General features: G+C 36.4%; 1 protein-coding gene across 1 annotated transcript in view; it reads left to right on the forward strand.

Annotated features, from left to right (window-relative positions):
• The window catches only part of LOC127808775 (uncharacterized), a 60,325-nt gene that overhangs the window by 29,060 nt on the left and 4,577 nt on the right, over window positions 1-26,688 (forward strand). The window contains exons 8-10 of the mRNA XM_052347384.1: window positions 530-759; window positions 2,698-2,882; window positions 3,052-3,251. Of these exons, the coding sequence (XP_052203344.1) occupies window positions 530-759; window positions 2,698-2,882; window positions 3,052-3,251 (615 nt within the window). The remainder of the gene's footprint in view (window positions 1-529; window positions 760-2,697; window positions 2,883-3,051; window positions 3,252-26,688) is intronic.

Here is a 26,688-nt window from a genome sequence, read left to right on the forward strand (position 1 = left end):
GAAATCCTAACTAAAAGATAATGACCCTAGATATAATTATCCAAACAAAATAAACAGGAGATAAATCTAAGTAAAATAAGATAAATCTTAATATCCAAAATAACCTAATAACAAAGATTAAAATTTAATAATCCTAATTCCTCATCAAAGGCCCTTTCTGATGATATGATCTTTGTAGGTCCTTAAGAGTTGTAGGTTTTCAAGTTTCTAGCTATCTTTATCTTTCATTCTTACTTAATGTAGAGATGCCTTCTCTTATCCCTGCCACTTGAAATCAATTCTGATGTTCTTATCCCTGCCTTCATGTTCCTAAGACACAATAGCTTATATCCCCACATGGACAAATTTTCATCTCTTAATTTTTGCCCTTCGTGTGGAAGTAATTTGTTGCCACAGTATTCTTTTTTGTGCAAAGCAATCCTTTTGTTCTTCCAGCAGTAGTAAAGTATGGTATAACCTCCTCAATCAAATTCCCTTCATTATTTGGTGACATCTTTCACATTTGTTTTTCTATTCTTCTTATCATTAGGCGGCTATGAGTAAGGTGCAAGAGGGAGCTCAAGAAGATGATCTTTTATACAATCATTTCACTGACAAGAATGAAATCTGGTTTGACTTTATGGCGGATACTGGGGATGGTGGAAATTCCTCCTATACTGTTGCACGGCTTCTCGCTCAACCATCCATTCAGGTCCACAGTGGGGATAAAGAGCTTAACCTACAGCGAGGAGACATTCTCCTGATTGGGGGTGATCTTGCGTATGCTTTACCATTACCTACCTATTAATGATATCTGATTTATGTTATTTGAAATGGCTTCTAAAGGTGGTTGGTCTTGGTACTTCGGGGCATGTTTTAAGCAACTTCAAGGACTGACAGTCTAATATAATTGTTTTTATCTCTACATTTGGGCTATAAACATTTTTTGCTCAAATGTTGTCTTTGTTATCATATTTGGGACAGAATTTGTTGTTGTTGGTTTTTTTTTTTTTTGCTTGGTAGAATTTATTTTTTTGTTGTTATTGTGAGTTATCTCAACTATACATTCATATCTAAATGAACATGTATTGTACAACAAATGCATTCTTGAGTAACAAAACATACAAAAATATTTTTACCATTGGTTTTAAGTGTGAGGATGTTGGAAGCGATTGAAGTAAAGCCTTTGGGATTGCCTAGTTTCAGAAATTGGGAATGTGAGGAGGGATTCAAGTAAAAACCCCAGATTCAAATTCTTCGGAATAGAACAGATGAACTCTCAAATTAAAATATTGGATTTTAAGAAGAGATTTTATGGTTTTAACTGCACTTGAAATAGGCTTTGTTTTCAAATTTGTAAGAGGAAGCCTCTTTACTGCATTAAAAGTGCACCACTCTCTTGAGGAGAGATTTTAGTCATAATTGTTATTATTTTAAGTCCTGTTCTCATAGTTTTGTACTGGAGTTATAGGTCTTTAATTTTTCTGTTCCTTTTCTTAATGGAACTATCACTAGCATGGGAATGGTTCTGATAATTTTCCCTCCAAATAGATGTTCACCAGAAAACCACGAATTCTTTTGTGCAAATTTTGTCCTGGTGATTGATTGAATGCCTAATAATTGGGTTTGTTGTCCCATTTCATATGGTTACTTAAAAGAATTATAATTTATTCATTGTCCTTCAAGCACAAGAATTCTAAGGTTCAGGATTTGTTTTTATCATGCAATAGTTTCTCTATAATAGCCTTAGATTCTTGTTGGTATTTAGATTTTTTGAATGATGGTATTATATCTTATTTGATTATCACGTGTTTAATCTGTTGGGAATGAGTTAATGAATATATGTGAATCTATCTAGCATCACCTATCTTATTACTTTGTCCACCATGTGGAGAGGCAGTTACATGAACAAACAAAACAGGATTGAGTATGGTGTTAATTAGATAGTGTAAAGTACTCTAAAACCTGTAAATATACGTGTGCATATATATATATTATGAAATAGTGTCCATGATATTTGGATTGAGAACTTCCTAGAATAAAAAGCTCCATTACCATGTTTGATCCCTAATTATTCAAAACATAGGTAGTTAGGAGATGAGCCTAACTCTACATTAAGCTAGCTACCTTCGAAAGTGTCTCATCTAAACAACTCCTACGCACATTTCAAGATTTGCATCATGGGAGTCATGTATTAGCGCCTCATTTTTATCACCATGATTTTTCACTAAATAGTCAAGCAATTCTGTTTGCAACTATTTACTATGTATCATTGATTGTTTGAACAGGTTGGAATGGTAAATCTGGCTTCACAAATTCAATTTTTTTTTTTTGGTTGGAAGAATGCCCTTAAGTTCAGAATTGGAATGTCTTTCAACTCTTCACTTGTAGAATGTCTGTTTGAGATTTAGAAACATTTCGTTGGACATGTCATCCACAAATTATCTTTAAAGAAATATACTGGAAATGAGGGGAAGTGTGGTTTAAAAACTAGCATGCAGAACTAAATGTCACATTTGCAGTTAGCACTGCTACTAGCAACACATCATATCCCAATTACTGTGTTTTGTGATGTATTTTTGTTTATCAATGATATCATTTGAAAAGTGCTACCATGTGATATCATTTACCCAAATTTTCTGTATTTTCAGCCTTATTCCTAAAATCAGAACAGGGGCCTGTCCTTCAATATCTTCTTTATTTCTGGTTGGCATACAGGTATCCAAATCCATCAGGGTTTTCATATGAAAAGCGCTTTTTTCGTCCGTTTGAATATGCACTCCAGCCTCCACCTTGGTATAAAGAAGAGCATGTAGCTGTAAACAAGCCAGAGTTACCTTGTGGGGTGTCTGAACTGAAGCAGTATGATGGACCTCAGTGTTTTCTTATCCCTGGAAACCATGGTTGGTCTAAGTTCCTAGTCTTAGTTCTTACAATTGTTGTTTCTATAATAGCTGGAAAATTGTTATTTTACTAATATTTTATCAGCATCACTGCTTTGTTGAGAAGTTGGTTTCATTAAGCCTGTTGCTAGTTAAATCTTGAAATGCTACCTCTTTTGTGGTTCTATAGATTGGTTTGATGGACTTCAGACCTTTATGAGGTACATCTGCCATAAGAGCTGGTTGGGTGGATGGCTCATGCCTCAGAAGAAAAGCTACTTTGCTCTGCAACTACCTAAAGGTTGGTGGGTGTTTGGCCTTGACCAAGCTCTGCATTGTGATATTGATGTATACCAATTCAAATTCTTCTCAGATTTAGTAAAAGAAAAGGTATCCTCTGCCTACTCTTATGGTTCTACAGTTTCACTTCTTAGCGCAGTCGTCTGTCCTATGATGCATTTGCATGTTGTCATATAACATACTTAAATTGAATGGTTCCTTAAGTAATTATTTCTGTCAATTGTTAAAGGAGTTTGTAAAACATCTAATTATTTTAGGTCAAACCTTGTGTTCTGGTTTAAATCCATTGAATTTAAATGTGAAAAATGATAGAAGAATGTTCCCTATGTGCCAGTCTTATTGATCCATACGGTTGAGCTAATCGTCTATGATGATTGCTTTATTGATACTTGCTGGGGAAAACAGAGGACAGATGAAGTTGTGCATGATTTTCTGCCACATGGAGCGGAAAATTTCTCTGTGAACTATAAAATGATACAAGTTTAACATTTATGAGTTATGGTTTCAGTATTTGTGTAAGAAATATTACTTTTGCCCCTCATAATCTTGTTTTTGTTTTTTTCCCCTGGTAAGATGAACCCAACTTTTCTTTTTTACTAGAGGTGTGGCCTGTGGTATGCACTTGATAGTTGAAGTTAGTTTTCTAGACAATATTTAAATTAAGATGAGTTTTGGGTACAGTTGCAAAATTGATTTTTAAGTTAAGAGTTCAAATCATGTTCGCTTAATTAATTATGTTTTAAATGAAACAAACGAAGGACTTTTTGGGAAATCACTTTAGTAACAAGGCTTCATAACACCAAAATGGGGTGTTTGTTTAAATAATATAATAGATAGATAGAAATAGGTTATGTAGTCCGGGTATCCGATTTATGTTCATTCCAACTGTTTGCATCATGTCATTTTCAAAGATCCATCTGATATGTTACCCAAAGTATATGAGAAGTATCGGAAGTATCCAAAATTACTGGAAAATTGCTCTTAAGTAATGGTCTGCTGTTGAATTTTAAATTACATACTAGTAGCATAGGAATATGGTCTCCAATGTGGGTATGATATAGGTAGAACTCTTTTCTTGGGGCATCCATGCTTTATAGGTGGGAATGTCAGTTTGAGTATGGTTCAACCACTTGATATGGATAAACTTGGAGGTTTGGGCATATACCCTTCTATTGCATTGAGTTACATGAGTAACATTTGTAAATTGCACCCAAACCCCGTGGTTTGGGTCATTTGCATGAAGACCCCATTTGGCTTAAAATTAGCTTTGGAAGACCTTGTGGTTTAAATTTTTTGCGTGGACACCCCTCCACCATAAATGACATTAATTAAGCCCTAATTAAGTTAAATTAAACTAATTAAACACTAATGAAGTAAATTTAACAAAAATGTAAAATAAAATTAAAAATCTAGTAAAAATTAAAAAAAAAAAAATCATTGGTTGATGGGTTCCACTAGCAACAAGAATACATTCTCGGTGAATTCCATCGACCATTGCTTTTTCTTCAAATTTCTTGATTGCCCATTTCAGTGCATATATATATGTGTGTGTTTAATACAGTGTTGTTAAAGGCCCAAGGCGCACTAAGACGCAAAGGGTCTTGGAGCCTGTCACAGCCCTAGGGTTTGGCTAGGGTTGTGATAGGAATTTGGAGGGATTTAGGAAAGAGAAAGCAGAAAGGGAGGGAGATTTAGAACTGAAACAGAGAGAAATGGGGAGGAAAGAGGAAAAGAATCGAGAGAGAGAATTAAGAGAGAGAATAGAGTTTGAAATTCATTCTTCAATTCAAGCATATCCTTCTCTACATGCTATAGCCTATTTATAGGCTTTACAACTAAAAGAATTATCTAGAATAACAGTCCCATGTGCTGTAACAAAATAACAAAAATAGCTCCTAACCAACTAAGGTAACTAATTACATTATTGCCCTTCTAATTAGTCTTGGGTCGTGACAATCCCCTCCCCTTGAAAGGTTTCTTGTCCCCAAGAAACTTATTATCGTTGAGCCACTTCTCTATCTTCATCCAACTCCCACCTTCATTTTATGTTCAATCTGTTTTTCCCTCTTTCTTCTTCTAGACTTCTTCTTCTTTGTTCTTAGGATTCCAAGAATCGTCACGGGCATAACTTGGACCAGCACTTCAATAGGGGCAATCAGATTGACCTCAATGACTTCAGATTCAGTCTGAGTGCTTGATGGAATAGCAGACCGAAGCTTGGAGGCCTTAACATTGTTGTTTATGTTTCTTATGAATAGAGTTTGAGATGGTTGTTCCCCATGAGGATGTTTCCCATAAATCAAACTAATAGATCCTCCAGAATGACAATAAGGGTATCCTCCAAAAACTTTAGTATCTCCTACTCCTGGAGGGAAGCTATCTTTCCCCAAGTCCAATTCTTCAACATTGCCAAAAAAATCTAAATCTTTAGTATCATCTCCAGCCTTGGATTGGGGCACATAGTCAACCCCATCAGTCACCCCCGACAGTAAGTCATCGCCATTAGGGGAAGGTTTTCCAATAGTTTGTGCCTCAATTCCCTCAAGGGATTCAAAAGGTTCCTCTTCCTCATATTGAGACGTAGCAGCACCAATAGGAGGGCTACCTGGATCAGAAAGTTTAAAGAACTTCACCATTTGGGATTCCACTAATCTCGGTTTCTCTAGGGCCGATGAAGCAACTGAATTTTTGTCTTCTGTTCCTATTCTTCCATTCATTTTCACACCAAGCTTTTGACAAGACAAGGAAGGAGGTTCAACAGAGTCATAATAACCAGGCTTTGATGCCTCAATGCTGTAATTCCTATCATTGTGTTGAGGTTCCCCAACAATTAAACCATCTGCCCTTGTTGGTAATTCGACCACATCTTCGTCTTGTTCATTGGAATTTTTCTGAAGCTCACTCTCAACATTTTTCTCCTCCACATCAGCAACTCCTCCTTCCTTGTGTTTGCTGGAATTTCCCTCTATATGAACTTCTCTTTCAACAATTTCAGATTGTTCCCTTGCCTTTGCTACCCTATTAATCTGTTCATCACAGATTCCCTTTGGGTAATGCCATTCACCACCAATATCATCACTAATGTTGCATTCCTCCTTGATAATTCTACATGAACCGGTACACTTCTTCTACTCCACATTGGAAATAGGTAGTGAATCCGCTCCTCGACTTCTTGCTCTCTCCTTCGACTGTTCCATTTTAAGGAATTCTTCTTTGTTAAAACTTCCATGATAATCCTCAAAGAATTCTGCAGGGAATCTATAATGATACTTCTTAGTAAGTATCATTGCAAACTCCTGCAAGTGTTCATGTAGCATCCGGCCAAATTCCTTGCTCGATTCATGTACCACACTTCTTGTTCCTTTGTCCAATTGGCTGATCCCCTTCTCCAACTTCTTTTCCCATGCATAAGGCTCCTGGCCAAACTTCCCCTGATGTTTACCTCCAGCTGAAAATGCAGCATCCTGCTGCTGCCAGTTAGGCTCCCATGGTCTCATGCAGGCTTTGCTCGTCATGGCAGAAACAAAAACCTGAATCACGACTGCTGCAGTTGAAGTCTGCTGGTTCTGTCGCTGTTGTGAGAACAGTCTTTGATCCCTTTCGAAACAGATCAGAACCACTTTGGCCATGTCACCTTTAATTATCAGCCGACACACACCTCCTCTTGCGTTGAAATCAATTCCGAGATTTACCCAGAAATTTCCTTGTTGCTTCTCTGTCTCCAATGCCTAATTCTCTAGAATTGTTGGAATTGCACCAGAAGAATAAACTGAAGGCTAAGGAAATGCTCTAGGAGTCGCTGAAACACGTTTCTAATTGGCCTCCAAGATTCATTCGCTCCGTTTCACCTTCAAATTCAAACAAGAGGTTATTAGAAATTCGGTATCGCCAAAGCCACCTGGCTTGTTTCGCCACCATGATCACTAGACTTTGCAACTTCTTGTGATATAATTGGCTCAGCTCAACCCCTTACAAATCGCCCGTTCTGTGACACCTTCTGATTCAGTATCACTTGGGTTGTTCGACTCCTTTGATCAATTGTGATGCAGCCAACGGAATTCTCTGGAATTGGGAATCGATGGCTGCATTAATCTATGAATTGGCTCCCAAATCTGTTGAAATTGCTTCTCCCATCCACTTCTAACAAACTTACTGCAATTCGTGGCTGAGCGTCAACCTTCTGCTCGCTTCCAAGAAAAGCCGAACAACTCTTCCAGACTACAAGCCGTGATCGCTACTTTGATTTGGACTTCAAATTCAACTCGGTATCACCGTCGGCCTCTCCTTCGCACGCCAATTCCGAGCAAGACTTATTAAAATTCGCTGTTGTTTGTCAACATCTTCAATTCCGCCGAGTCCTGATTCCACACCCAATCATCGTCCAACACTCCAAGTCGGCCAATTGTTCGCTTATGATTGCAATTGCCGTTGATCATCAATCGTTCAAGAATCTGGACTAGCCTCAATCGCACGCCTTCACAATATGGATCTTACGCACTAATAACAAAACTTCCAAATCGATGGAATTCTACCAGATTGCCGAAGTTTCCTCACTGGAATCGTCTGGGCTGCTCGCCTTCCTCACGCGACTATGATGCAACCAACGAAATTATGCGGAATTGAGAATTCGACGGTTACAGTAGCTTACGACTTGGCTTCCAAATCCGCTGAAGTTGCGTCACTTTGATCTGCCTCACATTCGAAATTGCGACTGCAGCGACTCGGAAAAAATAGCAGCGAATCAACCTGCTGCTCCGGAATTCAATAGTCGAACCTTCCGCTTTTCTTCCACAACCGAGGTCGCCTTCAAAGTCCGATAACCAGTCCCTACATTGGACAGCAGCCGTCAATTCTCGTTAGAAACTAATCAACGAGAAGAACCACCGAGGAACGATGCTCTGCTTCGAATCTGGCTTGCTTACTTCAAGTCTGATCAGACACTATTGATTTTCCAAAACCACAGCCAAGGAATGACTGCTCTGATACCAATTGTCACAGCCCTAGGGTTTGGCTAGGGTTGTGATAGGAATTTGGAGGGATTTAGGAAAGAGAAAGTAGAAAGGGAGGGAGATTTAGAACTGAAACAGAGAGAAATGGGGAGGAAAGAGGAGAAGAACCGAGAGAGAGAATTAAGAGAGAGAATAGAGTTTGAATTCATTCTTCAATTCAAGCGTATCCTCCTCTACATGCTATAGCCTATTTATAGGCTTTACAACTAAAAGAATTATCTAGAATAACAGTCCCATGTACTGTAACAAAATAACAAAAATAGCTCCTAACCAACTAAGGTAACTAATTACATTATTGCCCTTCTCATTAGTCTTGGGTCGTGACAGAGCTTGAGGCGCAAGGTGCAAGGCGAGGTGCGCGCCTGGCAAGTGCAAGGGGCATGCTGACTAAGAAGAAAGAAAAATATACTTCTTAATTGAATAATAAGTCATAAAATAGATTCTAATCACATATCAACGTTTATGTTATCAAAAAATTCAAGAATTCAACATATATTAAATAAATCACAATATAAACATACTTCATGACATACCTGTAAATTTCAGCAAATTAAATCCCATTATATTTCAACAGATCAGAAAAAGGAATCGACATTTAAGCACCACAAATAAAAAACAAAATTAGTATTTGACATATATAATTAAAAGACAACAAAATAGTACTAAAAATGTCATTAAACTTAAGCAAAACCCACAAAAAAATATTAGTTTTAAGACTTTAAGTCAACAGTCAACTCAAAAGAAAAACTTAAATGATCAACCTTAAACCATTAATAGGTCCTAAATGGCTAAATTTTAATTAGGATTAACTAGATATACATAATAAACTAGAAATCATTCTCATCATCAAGATCAAATGTATCCATATTTTCATCATTAGAACTATCATCTCCAATATCTTCTTTTACGTCATCTCCCTCTCCATATTCTTCTTCCTCGTCAAGATCCATTGGAGCATGATGATATTTTTGAGTTTTGTTGATTTTTTAATATTGTATTTTATTATTTTCTTTCTCTTTAAGTTTTAACAGAAAAATGTTTAAAAAATAAAACATGCTGATTTTTCAGTTGCGCCTGAGGGAGGTGCGCCTGAAGGGTCTAGGTGCGCCTGGCTGGATCTTGCCTCGCCTGAGCATGGCAAGGCGAGATGGCTACGCCTTGAGGGGCCTTGCGCCTAGGCGCGCCTTTAACAACACTGGTTTAATATATATGCACGTATAGATATCAAATGAGTCAAGCTACCCATAGGCCACCTAGCTTAGCCCATCATGGGTTGGGCTTTGGTTTGAGTCATTACTATAATAGATGGGGTCAGGCCTAGATAGCTCAAGCCAAAGGATTCTAGGGCTAGGTCAAGCCCAAGGATTATGGGCCCACAATTAAACCTATCTTAGGGCTTAGCCATCTGAGCTAGTTAGGCCAGGAAGCCAGCCAACTAATTTTAATTTTTTTAAAAAATAAAAATTATATAATCAAATTTAATTCACTTAACAAATTCTTTAATTTCAAGTCAACTTTAAAATAAGCTTAAGTTTTAAATTAAAAAATATGGACAAAAATGTATGTAGATTAGTCATTACACTAGTAGACAAGTAACAAGTTTAAATGTTTAATTAACTTAACAAAAATATATGTAATTTCCAATCCCATATCTAAGTAAATACTAAATAGATATAAAGATGTCAGATCCTTCAATCTAAGCTAGGGCTTTTTAGGTAGAAACTGGGAATAGAGAGAATTGGAGGGAGAATTAGAACATAAAGAGTTAGGAGAGAATTGGGAGAGAGAGTAGAGAATTTGAGAGGGAAAAGATTCTTGAATTACTTCACAATGCCCTATCCTCTAAGATGTAGCGTATTTATAGGTTTGTCTACCTTTCAGTTACAACAACTACTACAATATAACAAGGTTCAACCAACTACAATACATGTAATATATTATGACTACTATACTCTTGGGGTCATGACAAAAGATTTAAATTTTAAATGAGCAAGCCTCATAATATTCATTTTCTTTTAGTTCCACAATCTAAATTACATGATATTTCATATTTACACATGCATGGCTCAAAATATAATATATAGCATTTGAAATTTTAAAGTGGATATAAATGTTTAAATGTAAGAATTAAAATTCAATTTTAGATTTAAAGGTGAAACTATTTTGAAAATAAAAAATATATAATAGTTGAAAAAAAGGGGATAAGCTTAGTCAGGTCATGTCAATCCCACATAGGCCTAGCCTAGCTCAACTAGTCAAGCTCACTAGTTAGGTTCACTTGACTTAGGTGGGCTTATGGGCTGAGCTAGGCCCCTATCTCAACAAATGGGTTAGGCTTGGCTCACACAATGACGAGACCAACACAAGCCAAGATGAGCTTGCCCAACCCGATCCATTTGACATCCCTAGGGCGAGTACTAACCCTAACCCCCAACTTCATCTTCTTCCCAAATCACAAAAAATCCTAACCCCCAAATTCACAAAATACCCAACAAATCGCTACACAAATCAATATAGAGATCTTCCTCCTCCTTTTCTCATTCTCACCCTTGTTCGCAAATCAAACCATCTCTAACATTCACAAGTCCTTGCTGGCGATGGTTTTTAGGTTTTAAATTTTTTTAATGTTTTAAATTAAATTTAACTTAATTAGTGTTTGATTAGTTTAATTTTTACTTAATTAAGGCTTAATTAATATTGTTTTTGATGGAGAGGATGTACACACAAAAAATGTAAACCACATCTTTTAGATCCAATTTTGAACCACATGAGATCTCTGTGCAAATGGCCCAAACAACAAGTGGTGTGAGAGCAATTTACACTAACATTTACTATTAATACTAGTGAAATAATTTGTGCTTCTTGAAAATGATAAATGAAGGTTGATGATGGGAGGGACTAACATTTGCGGTCAAATAATAAATTGCACTCAAACCTCCTATGTTTGGGTCATCCACATGGAGACCCTCTATGGTTTTGAAAATGTCTCTAAAAGTACCGGTGCTTAACATATTTTTTTTTCAACGGACACTCTCCATTAGTTTAAAGATGTCTCTGAGTAAGGTGCCTAAACAAAGAAATTATGCTACAAGGACCTTGAGAGACATTTTTAAACCTTAGGGATTTCAGATGTCTTTGAATGAGGTGTTAGAGCCAAAATGTAAGCTTAAGCTAAAAGGATGTTTAGAGATATTTTTAAACTATAGGAGCTCTCTGTGCAAATGATCCAACCCATAGGGGGTTTGGGTACAATTATCCTTTATTGAATTATAACATGAAACAATGCCCTGACATCCTTTTTTCTTTTCATTTATGCATGCATTTTTAATCGAAAAACAATATTTAGATAAAAATATTAGTCTTTCATGCATTAGGTGATAATAGGATATGTTGGAAGAAGATACGAAAAAAACTTGTTGTCGAAAGGATATAGGATGATAAGAAGAGTTTAAAAGGTTTTGAAATTAAAGAAAGCTGAGACGATAAAGAAGGGATAAGAAGTTATAGATAAAGTAGTTCCATAAAGATAGGATAGAACTATTACTTAAGTTTAAATCCTATCTTATCTGTTATACCATATTTAAATTTGCATTTTGTATTCCTGTATTCTAGGAGCAAACCAAGGCCTGCTCGTGTATAAATACCTCATCTAAGTTCAATAGAAGTCAAGAAATAGTTTGTTTGTTCATCTCCAATTATACCTAAGGTATTCCTACTTAGGTTCTTTTGTTTTGTTCATGGTATCAGAGCCATCGATTTTGTGGCTGAATATCTTATCCTTCTCCTTCACCAAATAGTAGTTTTATGGTGGCTAGCAATCCACCAATAATTGAAACTTCCACTACTAGCCCTACACCCACCAGAACCACACAATTTTCAGCTGTTCCAATTTCTCTAGGCAGCCATACCCTTCAAATTACACACCATAAGCTGAATGGGACTAATGAGAATGGTCTCAATCAGTTTTGTTGGTCATTAAAGGGAAAGGAAAAGTGGGATACCTGACCGGTGCCACTCCTATGCCAGATCCTAAAGCTGCCACTTATGAAGTTTGGGATGCCAAGAGCTCAATTGTTATGGCTTGGCTCATTAATTCCATGGAGCCAAAGATAGGCAAAACCTATCTTTTCTATAAAACAACCAAGAAAGTATGGGGGGCAGTGCAAGCTCTCTACTCAGATATGGAGAATATAGCACAATGTTTTGAAATCCAATCAGCCATTAGGACTACTAAACGAGGTAATCATTCCATCATCGAGTACTATAACTTGTTTATTGAGTTATGGCAGGAAATGGACTTGTTTTATGACACTGGATGGGAATGCACTAAAGATGAAGTTATAAATACAGTAAAATGGTGGAGAAAGAATAAGTGTTTGATTTTCTTCATGGCCTCAATTCTGACCTAGACGAGGTTCGAGGAAGACTACTGGGAACTAAATCATTCCCATCAATCCGGGAGGCATTTGCAAAGGTAAGAAGGGAGGAAAGCCAAAAGAAGGTAATGATGAATTCTTTTTCTACAAGTGAGAATAACACTCAGAATTCAGCCTTTGGCTACTTCTAAACTAAAAACATCAACACTGCGTGGTGAATCATAGAGAGATAAACAGTGGTGTGATCACTGTCATACACCCTATCATACTAAGGATGGATGCTGGAAAATTCATGGAAAACCATCCAATTGGAAGGCAAAGAATCAAAAAAAGGTGACTCATACAACCTATGCAATAGAGTTTGAAGAAGGCAAAACGACTAACCTCACCCTAACAATGGATTAATTGGAGCTACTCCAACAAGTATTAAATCAGACAATGGTCACAAAGCCATGTAATTTAGTTGAATCTCCTAAACCAACTGTGTCACTTGCCAAATAAAATATATCCTATCAGTGTTTCTTCTCTAAAATTTTGTCTACAGATGTTTGGGTTGTAGATACAGGAGCTTCAAATCATATGATAGGTTCATTACATGGATTGTCAACCCATAAAAGGTGTGATAGGATTATAACTATGACAATAGCTGATGGGATAGTGCCCTATGCTAAAGGAGAAGGATCAATATATATAGCCGGCCTGCATTTAAAATATGTTTTATATGTGCCTAATTTAAAGTATAACCTATTGTCCACCAATAAGCTAACACACATTTCTTCCATCTCATTGTCCACCAATAACTTAAGATGATTGGCAATGTTGAGGGAAAGGAAGGTCTTTATTATGTTAATGGAGTAGCCTGTACTCCCACTTCATCTAGGTTACATAACAAATCCTCTCTTTCTACTGTCTCAAATCCAGGGAAATGAAGGTCTTTATTATGTTAATGGAGTAGCCTGTACTCCCACTTCATCTAGGTTACATAACAAATCCTCTCTTTCTACTGTCTCAAATTTCAATATTCAGTTATGGCACAAACGGTTAGGTCATCCTAGTTTTAGGTATTTGAAAATCTTGTATCCTCATTTGTTTATTAATAAAGGGAGTGATTCTTTTCAATGCGAGCAGTGAATACTTGCTTAACAAACTAAAATCTTCACATCCTATTCATTCTTACCAACCCTCCAAGCCATTTTATTTGGTGCATAGTGATGTGTGGGGACCAACAAGAATTCCTAATCTAACCAACACCCGCTGGTTTGTCACTTTCATAGATGATTATACTAGGATTTGTTGGGTTTTCTTGATGAAGGAAAAATTGGAAGTTCATGCAATTTTTAGAAAATTCCGCCAGATGGTATTCAACTTTTTTCAAACTTCAATCCATAACCTTCGGTCGAATAATGGTAGGGAATATTTCTCAAATGAGTTTAATACCTACTTGAGTGAACATAGGATTATTCATCAAAGTACTTGTCCTTATAATCCACAACAAAATGGAGTGGTTTAGAGAAAGAATCGGCATCGCCTTGAAATTGCCCGATCCTTGATGTTTACAAGCTCAATTCCTAATTCTTATTGTGGAGAGGCAATTCTTACAGTTTCATACCTTATCAATAGACTCCTTACTAGGGTTCTAAATTTTAAGACTCCCTTGAGCACTTTTCTTGCTAGCTACCCACTTCATACTAGAATGCTTAATTCACTGTCACCAAAGGTCTTTGGTTGTACAACATTTGTGTATAATTACTCTTTATGTCACTCCAAATTGGAACCTAAGTCTATGAAATGTGTGTTTGTTGGCTACTCTTCAACACAAGCAGCCTACAAATATCATTGTCCTAACACTAGGAAATTCGTTGTCTCATGTGATGTCTCTTTCCTCGAGAATCAATATTTTTATTCTCACATATCTCTACAGGAGGGGACTCCTAACCCTAATGGAGAGCAATGTTGGGATTCTCTGTTTTGTCTTGAGGCAGTTACTATAGTTACTCCCACTCCAAATTATGTAACAAATCAAAAGGGAGAACACCAGGTCCAAGCTCCTAAAAGACCACCCCTGGTTTTTTCTCGAAGATCTTTTAACCTAAGGCAAGGCCATCCATCATCTCAGGAGGAAGGTCCAATGCTTGAAGTGGATGGACCAAGGGTAGTACTGGAAGAGGAGGAAAGGACAATACCTAAAGTAACTAAGATGAGGACAGTACCTGAAGAGGAAGAACATAAGACAGTACCTACAAAAACCTATGATCTGGATACCCAATAGCCTGGCGGAAAGAGGTAAGGTCATGTACCAAGTATCCTATATCTAACTACTTGTTATATTCTAGATTGTCTCCACAATTCAAGGCTTTTACTACCCGAGTTGATGAAATTCAAATTCCCAAGGATATCCAGTGTTTTACAATGGATGTCCACAATGGAAGACTAATGTGATGGATGAAATGCATGCATTGGAAAAGAGTGGCACTTGGGAGGTTGTGACCTTACCTAAAGATAAAATGGTAGGCAGCAAGTGGGTATTTACTGTTAAATATAGATCTGATGAGAGCTTTAACAAGTATAAGGCCAGATTAGTAGCCTAAGGATTCTCCCAAACTCAAGAATTAGATTATGAAGAGACCTTTGCTCCAATTGCAAAATTGAATTCTATATTTGTGTTTCTCTCTCTTGCAGTTTATTTGGATTAGGAATTACACCAACTTGATATTAAAAATGCATTTCTCAATAGTGATCTAGAGGAAGAGATCTACATGAGAATCCCTCTAGGTTTTGAGGTAGAAGGTAGAAAAGGAAATGTTTGCAGTCCCCTAGGGCTTGGTTCAAATGATTAAATATAACTTTGAACTAGTTAAGGTACAATTAGGGGTAAGTTGATCATACATTATTCATTAAACATACAACAACTGTCAAGAAAACTAATCCTAATTGTATATTTGGATGATATTATTATCACTGGTGATAACATCAAAAAATTAGAGGTGTTTTAAGGGCCAGTTACAACAAGTTTTTGAAGTGAAAGACCTAGGATAACTAAGGTATTTTCTAGGAATGGAAGTGGCAAGAAGTAAGGAAGGTATTTTTATCTCTCAAAGAAATACACATTGGATTTATTGAAGGAAACGGGCAAGCTTGGCTGTAAGCCAACTAGCACCCATTGGAACCAAATTGGAAGAATAGAAAGGATGGAACAGAGGGTCCAGCGACAGAGGAAGATACCAACGGTTAGTTGGGAAATTGATCTACTAATCTCTCACACAACCTGATATAACATATACAGTGAGTGTAGTGAACCAATTTATGCACTCACCCACTAGCAAACACCTCAATTTTTTTGTTAATATTCTGAGATATCTTAAAAGAACACTTGGGAAGGGTCTGTTATTTAAAAAAACTGAAGACCGAGGAATAATGGGTTTTGTGGATACTGATTGGGCTAGATCTATTAAGGATAGCAGGTCTACATCAGGATATTGTACTAAAGTAAGGGGAAACCTTGTTACATGGAGGAGCAAGAAACAAAATGTGGTAGCTCAAAGTAATGTTGAGGCAGAGTACCAAGCTATAGCTCAAGGTGTGTGAAATAATTTGGCTTGAAAAACTAATGGAAGACCTAAAGATACCTATAACTACTGCTACAAAGTTGTACAGTGACAACAAATTAGCAATAAATATTGTGAATAATCTAGTACAACATGACCAGATGAAACATGTGAGGATTGATCGACATTTTGTTAAACAAGAAATTGAAGATAGAGGGATCAACCTTACCTATATTCCTACTTGTTCATAAGAAACTGATATTCTTACCAAAGGAATAACTAAACAAGGTTTTGGATTAGAGGCAAGCTAAGAATGAGAGACATCTATTCACCAGCTTGAGGGGGAGTGTTGAAGGAAGAAGATATGAAAAATACTTGCTGCCAAAAGGAGATAGGATGATAAGAAGAGTTTGAAAGGTTTTGAAATTAAAGAAAGGATAAGAAGTTATAGATAAAGTAGTTCCATAAAGATAGAATAGAACTATTACTTAAGTTTTGTTGGAATATCAAATCAAAAAGTTTGAACACGGATGAGACTAACGGATGAGGTTTGTTGGAGATAAGGGAAGATTCAAAAAGAATTAAACTGATAAAGAGATAGATTCCTAAGAAAAATGAGGTAGTTGATTCCAAGTGATAAGTCCAACTTTAGTGATAAACTTTATCCTTTAAAGATATTCAATTTTCCTATTTTTTAGGAGATGTAGAAGAATTCTGGTATATATATCCCATTTGTATGCTCAATAATATATTGAAACAGTTTTCCATTTCATTAAGTTAGTTTTTTCTTCCTCTCTAATCGAGTATTCTTCCAAAGTTGCTTCAATCAACTGTTTTTCAATTTTGTTCATGGTATCAGAGCCAACAATCCTTCTGGTTGATTCCTTCCCTTCCGGTTATCTCATCTAAACTTATCGGTCCCTGTGCTTATGGCGGATAATACCTCGTCTTCTTATAATCTTTCTGCCACCTCTCTGATCCCCGATGCTCCATCTCAGTCTATGCCTTCCATCCCTTCAAACCTTGATTTCCATTCCCTTCAAATTACCAAACATAGATTGAATGGGACAAATTTCCGGGAATGGTTCCAATTAGTTTTGTTGGTAATGAAAGGTAAAGGAAAAGTAGGTTATCTCGATGAATCTCTTCCCATGCCTCCTAAAATAGCACCTAACTACTCAACCTGGGATGCTAAGAATTCTATTGTAATGGCTTGGCTCATAAATTCCATGGAGCCAAAAATAGGAAGGACTTACCTATTTTACAAAACTACAAAGGATATTTGGACAGCGATGCAAGAAATCTATTCAGACCTTGAAAACACCTTACAATGCTTTGAGATTTGATCAACCATTAGGACTACTCAACAAGGTAATATGTCAATGACTGAATATTATAATGTTCTAACAACATTGTGGCAGAAAATGGATCTATTCTATGATATAAACTGGCACTGTTCTGAAGATAGTGCCAAATATGTCAAGATACTTGAGAAGGAAAGAGTGTTTGATTTTTTGCATGGACTCAACAAGGACTTGGATAAAGTTTGTGGCCGACTCCTAGGTTTTAAACCTTTTGCCTCCATTTGTGAGGCCTTTGCTGAAATTAGAAGAGAGGAAAGCTACAAGAAGGTGATGCTTAACAACTCATCTCCTCCAGATATAGCTATTCAAAACTCTACTTTGGCAGTTCATTAGAATAGTCCATTCCATCCAAAAAATTAGAAGAATAAAGACAAGAATCTATATGGTGTGATTTCTGCAACAAACCTAATCACACTAGGGAGACTTGTTGGAAGCTGCATGGAAAACCTACAAATTGGAAATCAAAGAATCAAAGGGACCAATCTAAGGTGGCCTATGTGACTGAATCGATTCTGGTAAAGGAGAAACCTATCAATACTCCTCCATTTACTGCAGAATAGATGGAGATTTTGAAAAATCTATTATCTCAATCCAAGGTTTCTAAAAAACCTGAACATACTATCCCTAATACTACAGTTGCTTAATGAGGTAATTGTCACTTCTCCCTGTTATCTCACTGGAATTCTGAGAATATGTGGATTATTGATTCAGGAGCATCAGATCATATGACTAGTTGTTCCTCCCTATTTTCTACATATAAGAAATGTAATGATAATGCCCAAGTTGCAATAGTAGATGGCAGTTTGACTAATATAGCCAAAAAAATGAGATTAAACTACCAAGATTAACACTTTCTTCTATTTTACATGTTCCAAATATCAACTACAATTTTATATCAATTAGTAAATGGACTAGAGATATGTAGTGTGCAGTTAAATTTTCTTTTTCGTGTGTTTTTCAAGACCCAATTTCGGGGAAGGTGATTAGCAATGTTGGAGGAAAAAATGTTCTCTATTTTCTGTCCAGTCCCACTCCTTACAAATCTTTTAATTTAGTTTCTATGTCCCATTCTGATATTATGTTATGGCACAAGTGATTAGGTCATTCTAGTTTTGTTTAACTAAAATGATTGTACCCTAGATTATTTGGTAATAAAGACGTTGTTTCTTTTCCAAATAGATTACTTCCTCATGAGAAAAGAGGATCGGTTATGTTGTAGGGATTGTAAGGTGATACTGGGGGAGTGTTTGACTACTCAACAGACTTTTGGTACTTGACGTTCAAATAAGAAATTGGAAGAGAAAAAATCACATAAAACAAAATCCAAGAATTAGGTGGTGAGATTTAAAAGGGGAGAAACAATTAATCTTCAAAGAAAAATTAAGGGGTAGAAGTGAATGGAATGGAGAAGGACAGACCAACCAAATGTGGAGGGAAATGGCTACTGCCTTGAAAAGCATGGCAAAGGTAGTCCTTGGAGAGACAAATGGTAAAGTCCCAAACCTTAAGCATTCTTGGTGGTGGAATGAAAAGGTATAATTAAAAATTAGAAATAAGAAAACTTGCTATAAGGCTGTATATCAGTACAACAATAAAAAAAAATTAAAAAATTATAAAGAAACAGAAAAGGCAACAAAAAGAGCTGTTAGTGAAGCAATGTCAAAAGCATATGAGAATCTATATAAACGACTTGATACAAAAGATGGAGAAAGAGATATATATAAATTAGCTAAACCAAGAGAAAGAAAAACATGGGATCTATACCAAGTGAAATGTATAAAAGATGAAGACCAAAATGTATTAGTGAATGAGAGAGTGATTAAGGAGAGATGGAATGAGTACTTCACAAAATTATTCAATGATGGTGGGGACACGATAGTTAGGTTGGGACATCTTAGTAACTCTGAAGGGAACGTGAGCTATACATTTTATCGATGCATAAGTTTAAAAGAAATAAGACAAGCATTAAAAAAGATGAAAAATCATAAGGCGATGAAACCAAATAATATATCAATGGAAGCATGGAAATGCATGGGAGAAGAGGGCATCTCCTGGCTAATGAAATTATTTAATGCGATCCTTAAATCAAAAAAAATGTCAGATGAGTGGAGAAAGAGTACTTTGGTTCTTATATACAAGAACAAAGGAGATGTTCAAAACTGTGAAAATTATAGAGGACTTAAGTTAATAAGTCATACCATGAAACTTTGGGAAAGAGTAATAGAGCAAAGGCTCAAAAAAGAAACAGACGTCTCGAAAAATCAGTTTGGTTTCATATTTAGTAGGTCAACAATGGAAGCTCTATACCTACTGAGGTGTCTAATGGAAAGGTATCGGGATCATTAGAAAGACCTGCATATAGTGTTTATAGATCTCGAAAAGGCCTATGATAGGGTCCCTAGAGGGTTTTAGAGAAGAAATGAGTTCGAATAACCTATATACAAGCCCTTAAGGACATGTATCACGGTGCAGAAACAAGGGTCAGAACATGCGGAGGGGATACCAAACCGTTTAAAATTACAATGGAACTGCATCAAGGTTCTGCACTAAGTCCATACTTATTTGCTTTAGTAATGGATGAACTCACTAAACACATTCAGACAGAGGTGTTATGGTGTATGCTTTTTGTAGATAGTGTCGGTGGATGAAACAAAAGAGGGAGTGAACACTAAGCTTGAGTTGTGGAGAAACAATTTAGAATCTAAGGGATTTAAATTAAGTAGAAGGAAAATAGAATATATGGAATGTAAATTTAGTAAGAATGCAAGAGTGGATGATGTTATAATAAAATTGGAAGACCAAATTATACAAAGAAAAGACCATTTTCGATATTTGGGATCAGTGATTCAAAAAGATGAAAAAACTCACGAGGATGTCACGCATAAAATTAAGACAGGTTAGCTAAAATGGAGAAATGTATTGGGGGTGTCATGTGATGGTAAAATCTCATTAAAACTGAAAAAAAAAATTCTATAAGACAACTATAAAGAACAGTTTTGTTGTATGGCTCAAAATGTTGGGCAGTCAAATACTAGCATGAGTAAAAGATGAGCGTAACAGAGATGAGGATGCTAAGATGGATGTGCGGTCATACAAGAAAAGATAAAATTAAAAATAAGATTATTCGTAATAAGGTAAGAGTAGTGCTAATCCAGGAGAAGATGAGAGAGATTAGACTAAGATGGTTTGGTCATGTGAGAAGAAGACCAAGAGACAATCTTGTGAGGAGAGTTGATGAAATTGAACAATTAGTTAAAAAAAGAGGTAGAGGTAGACCAAAGAAGACTTTGGGAGAGACATTAAAGTTTGATATGAAGTGTATGGGCCTAAATGAAGATATGACAAAAGACATAAATATATGAAAGTCTAGAATTCATGTAGCCGACCCCATATAGTAGGATAAAGATTGGATATGTTGTTGTTGTAAAGACATTATTTCTTTTAATTGTGAATAGTGTGTTCTTGCCAAACAATCTCGCAATTCTCATTCTCCCCATACTCATAAACCTTCCATACCCTTCCATCTTATTCATAGTGATATTTGGGGACCAACCCGAGTTTCAAACTTAACTGGTACTCATTGGTTTATTAATTTTATTGATGATCACTCGAGTGTGTTGGGTTTATCTAATGAAAGAGAAGTCTGAAGCCTGTGCAATTTTTATTCAGTTTCATAGACTTGTACAAAATCTATTTTAGTCCTCTGTTCATGTACTCAGATCGGATAATGAGAGGGAATACTTTGGCCCAAATTTAGCAAAATACCTTTTTGATCATGATATTTTTCATCAAACCTCTTATTCTTACACTCCACAACAAAATAAGATAGCTGAAAGAAAAAACAGGCACCTCCATGAAGTTGCTAGATCCATTATGTTCTCTAGCAGTGTTCCTAACTCCTTTTGGGGGGAAGCTGTGTTAACTGCTACATAAAACCCTTAATTTCAAAACTCCGTTGAGCTGTTTGCTGAAAATCTTTCCTAACATTTGTATTCTTAACTCTCTTACCCCAAGGGTCTTTGGCTGCACTATTTTTGTTCATATTCCATCTACACATCGGGGTATAAACTAGATAACAAAAGTTTGAAATGCATTTTTGTTGGCTATTCTCTGACACAGCAAGTGTACAAGTGTTACTCTCCTACAACCAAATGATTTTATGTGTCTTGTGGTGTTTTCTTCCTTGAGCACCAACCCTACTACTACTACTTTTTAGGGGGAGATATCTACAGAAGAGAAGCAGTGGGACTCATCCCTATCTCTTCCTATTGTTCTGCCTCCCATTGTTTCTACAAATCCTTCTCCATTTAATGAGCCGAGCCGAATGTCCCTGCTAAATCTGCCACTGAACATATTCCAGAATTATGTACAAAGGGAGCAGAAAACTCCATTGATCCACTTCAACCCACTGATCAGCCCCTTAAAGTCTATTCAAGGAGACCTAAAATTTCTTCTCAAATCCAATCATTTTAATTGAATGCAGGTTCTAACCTAGAAGAAACGAGAATTGAGGATGATCTTGATGTACCTATTGCTATAAGGAAGGGAGTGAGGTCTTGCACCAAACATCCTATCTCAAACCATCTTAGTTATCCCAAGATATCTTTGAAGCATAGGGCATTCACTGCTTTAATTGATGAGGTAAAAGTTCCTACAAATAAACAGCAGGTCTTGGAAAATCCGAAGTGGAAAGAGGTTGTATTAGAGAAAATGAAGGCCTTGGTTGACAATCAAACTTGGGACATTGTTGAGCCACCTAAAGACAAGAAAATACTGGATTGCAAGTGGATATTTACAGTAAAATATAATGTTGATGGAAAAATTGATAGGTACAAGACATGATTGGTTGCACAGGGCTTTACTAACATATGGAATAGATTATGAAGAGACTTTTGCCCCTGTAGCTAAATTGAATTGCATTAGAGTATTATTATCTATAGATGCAAATCTAGATTGGGAACTTCACCAATTAGACATAAAGAATGCCTTCTTGAATGGAAGTTTGGAAGAAGAAGTTTCCATTCGAATACCTTTTGGTTTTGAATCATTTGAAAATCAAAGTAAAGTATAAAAACTAAAGAAGGCTTTTTATGGTTTAAAGCAATCACCCAGGGCATGGTTTACAAAATTTAGTACAACTATGAAGAAACTTGGCTATCAACGGGGCAAGTTGATCACACCAAGTTTATCAAGCAAACTAAAAATGAAAAATCTATTCTAATCATGTATGTGGATGACATGATTCTTACAAGTGATGCTGTTGCAGGGATTCAACAACTAAAAGAGTGCCTACAAGTTGAGTTTAAAGTGAAAGACCTTGGAACATTGAAATACTTCCTTGGCATGGAAGTAGTGAAGAGTAAAAAAGGTATTTTCATTACTTAGAGAAAATATACTCTAGATCTTCTCATTGAAATAGGGAACATAAGTTGTAGACTTGCAAGTACTCCTTTGGAACAAAATTGGAAATCAAGGAGCACAGAGGCTAATTATCTTGTGGATAAGGCAAGATACCAAAACTAGTAAGAAAATTGATCTATCTATCTCTAACAAGACCAAATATTGCATTTAGTGTGAGTGTTGTAAGTTAATTTATGCATGCTCCTACACAAAAACATCTAGATGCAATAAATCATATTCTCATATATCTAAAGGGTACACTAAGAAAGGGCCTATTGTGTAGAAAATGTGATAACCATGAAATTGAATGCTATACTGATTCATATTGGGTTGGAGCTATCGAATACAGTAAATCTATTTCAAGATACTACACCAAATTATGGGGAAACCTAGTTACTTGGATGAGTAAAAGAAGCCGTGCAGAAGCAGAGTATAGAGCAATTGCACAAGGAATATGTGAATTATTTTGGTTGGAAAGATTGTTACACAGTGTTCTAAATGGCTCTAGGCGCTAGTCGGGCGCCAGATTGGGGCCTAAGCGGAGCCTAAAAAATTGTTGTTTTCAGCACTTATTCACAAACCTCGTGTGGGGCTAATAGTTTTCATTTCCCATCTCATGAAAAACCCTTTTTGCTCCGCTTAGCTTTATCCCCCTCTAGGTGTATTTTAGTGATAGGTTCTATAGGAACTAGGCGATCCTATTTGGTCAAATACCTAGCGACAAACTCTTATGTTCCTTTCATTACAGTATTTCTGAACAAGTTCTTGGATAACAAGCCTAAAGGTTTTCTTATTGATGATATCGACATTAAACCTGCATTATTTTGTAACATTTGTTGCTTTCTTGCATTATTTTGTGCTTTCATCTAATAATAAATCTCACACAAATTAAATTATATATTAACAATAATTTAACCCATAAAATATATTTTTCTTGACTTTTTTTCCACAAATTTCCTACTAGTTGCCCATTTTTTGACCACTGTTTTGACTTACGTTTGGTCTCTCTCTTTCTCCTCCCCCCCCCCCGACGAGTTCCATTCTTTTAAATCTCTCGTCTCCCAAACGAGTTCCATTCTTCCCCCCTAAATCTCTTGTCTTAGAGGAGTTCCATTCTTCTCTGCTCCTAGACGAGGTAAAGAACCCGCCTCCTCTTCCGCTTCTCGAAGCAGCGACAGTTATGGTGTGTTCTTGAGCTTTAGAGGCGAGGACACTTCATCCACCTTCGTCCTACATGGCTCTTACAAATCGCAGCGGCTAAGCCGCGCCCGACCTAGGCAGCTAGGGGCCGGCTAGGTGCCGATCGGGCTGGATTAATTGGCCTGGCGCCTAGGGTGCCAGTTAGGGCTTAATCGCGGCGGCCAAGGCCCGCCTATCGCTTGGGCAGGGCCTAGGCGGCCGCCTTGGTCGCATTTTAGAACACTGCTGTTACACAACTTACAAATGTCATGGGATGCACCTATGAAGCTATATAGTGATAGCAAATCAGCTATTAGCATAGTTCACAATCCAATTCAGCATAATAGGACGAAGTATGTAAAGATTGATCAACACTTCATCAAGACTAGAGCTGGCAATTTTGGACACGACACGACACGGAGTTAAGCGGGTTAGGGTTGGGATTAATCGGGTTCGAGTCATAAACGGGTTGGGGTCAACCTGTTTATGACACGATTATTTTCATGTCTTAGGCAGGTCAGCCCGTCTAACCCGTTTATACACGAAATGACACGTTTAATTAAACGTGTTAACGGGTTGACCCGAACACGTTAACACGATTATATACGAAATGACACGTTTAATTAAAAGGGTTAGTGGGTTGATCTGAACACGTTAACACGATTATACACGAAATAACAAGTTTAACAGGTGACATAACACGACTCATTTAAATTAAACGGGTTAAATAGGTTAACAGGTGACACGACACGTTTAGTTAAACGGGTCGTGTCGTGTTACACGTTTAATAAACGTGTCGTGTTCGGGTTTAAGGAATTTGACACGATTATTAAACGGGTCGTGTTCGGGTTAACCTGACACGTGTTATACGTGTGTCTCGACACGACACGATTACGACCCGCCAACATGAATTGCCACCCCTAATCAAGACTGAAATTGAAAACGGAACAATTATCCTCTCGTACATGCCAACTCAAGATCAAGAGGCTAATATTCTAACCAAAGCTATGTCCAAGCCAAGTTTTGAAATGTTAATTAACAAGCTGAGAATGATTGATATCTATTCATCAGTTTGAGGGGGAGTGCTAAAATATCAAATCAAAAAGTTTGAATACGGATGAGACCAAGAGATAAGGCTGGTTGGAGATAAGGGAAGATTCAAAAAGGATTAAACTGATAAAGAGATAAGTTCCTAAGTAAAAAGAGGTAATTGATTCCAAGTGATAAGTCTAGCTTTAGTGATAAGTCTAGCTTTATTGATTCCAAGTGATAAGTCTAGCTTTAGTGATAAGTCTAGCTTTATTGATTCCAAGTGATAATATCTTGTATACATACTCCATTCGTATGCTCAATAATATCTTGAAGCATTTTTACATTTCATTAAGTAAGTTTTTTCTTTGTCTCTAATCAAGTATTCTTCCAAAGTTGCTTCAATCAATTGTTTTTCAGTTTTGTTGAAGTTTAAATCATATCTTATTTGTTGCACTATATTTAAAATTGTATTTTCTATCCTTATTTTCTAGGAGCAAACCGAGGCCTGCTCATATATAAATACCTCATCTAAGTTCAATACAAGTCAAAAAACAGTTTGTTTGTTCATCTCCAATTATACCTAAGGTATTCCTACTTAGGTTCTTTTGTTTTGTTTAGGATATCAGGCAAGATCCATGCTTAAAAATGTCATAACTTATAGGCAAGTGCACAGAGCTTCTTGCAAACGACTCAAAGCTAGGGCTCGTTCAAGCTTGTTTATTTAGTTAAATAAATAAGCTAACTAAATAAATAAGCTTGAGCTTGATTTTTAAGTTCATTTACCGAGCTTGAACTTTAAGGTGTTCAGCTTGTTAGGGCTTATGAACAAACTTGTTTAGCCATATTTTGAAATAATGTGTTTTTATAAACAACATATTTAGCCTTTATCCCACTATGTGGGGTCGACTACGTGAATTCTAGACTTCCATGTATTTATGTCTTTTGTCATATCTTCATTTAGGCTCATATATTTTATATCAAACTTTAATGTCTCTCTCAAAGTCTTCTTGTGTCTGTCTTTACATTTTTTTTAACTAATTGTTCCATTTTATCAACTTTCCTCACAAGAGCGCCTCTTGGTCTTCTTCTCACATGATCAAACCATCTTAGTCTAGTCTCTCTCATCTTCTCCTCGATTGGCACTACTCCTATCTTATTACGAATAATCTCATTTCTAATTTTATCTTTTCTTGTATGGCCGCACATCCATTTTCGCATCCTCATCTCCGCTACGCTCGTCTTTTGCTCATCCTGGTATTTGATTGCCCAACATTCTGAGCTATACAACAAAACTGGTCTTATAGTTGTCCTATATAATTTTCCTTTCAATTTTAATGGGATTTTACCATGACATAACACGCTTGATGCATTTCTCCATTTTAGCCAACCTGCCTTAATTCTATGCGTGACATCCTCGTGAATTTCTCCATCTTTGTGAATCATTTATCCCAAATATCAAAAATGGTCTTTTCTTTGTATGATTTGGTCTTCCAATTTTATTATAATATCCTCCACTCTTGCATTCTTACTAAATTTACATTCCATGTATTATAATTTAGAAATTTTGTTGCTATATTATTCAAGATTTAAAAATATGTTTTTATATGTTCTACATAAACAAG

This window comes from Diospyros lotus, chromosome 8 (genome assembly GCF_014633365.1).
Source record: "Diospyros lotus cultivar Yz01 chromosome 8, ASM1463336v1, whole genome shotgun sequence".
Lineage (NCBI taxonomy): Eukaryota > Viridiplantae > Streptophyta > Magnoliopsida > Ericales > Ebenaceae > Diospyros > Diospyros lotus.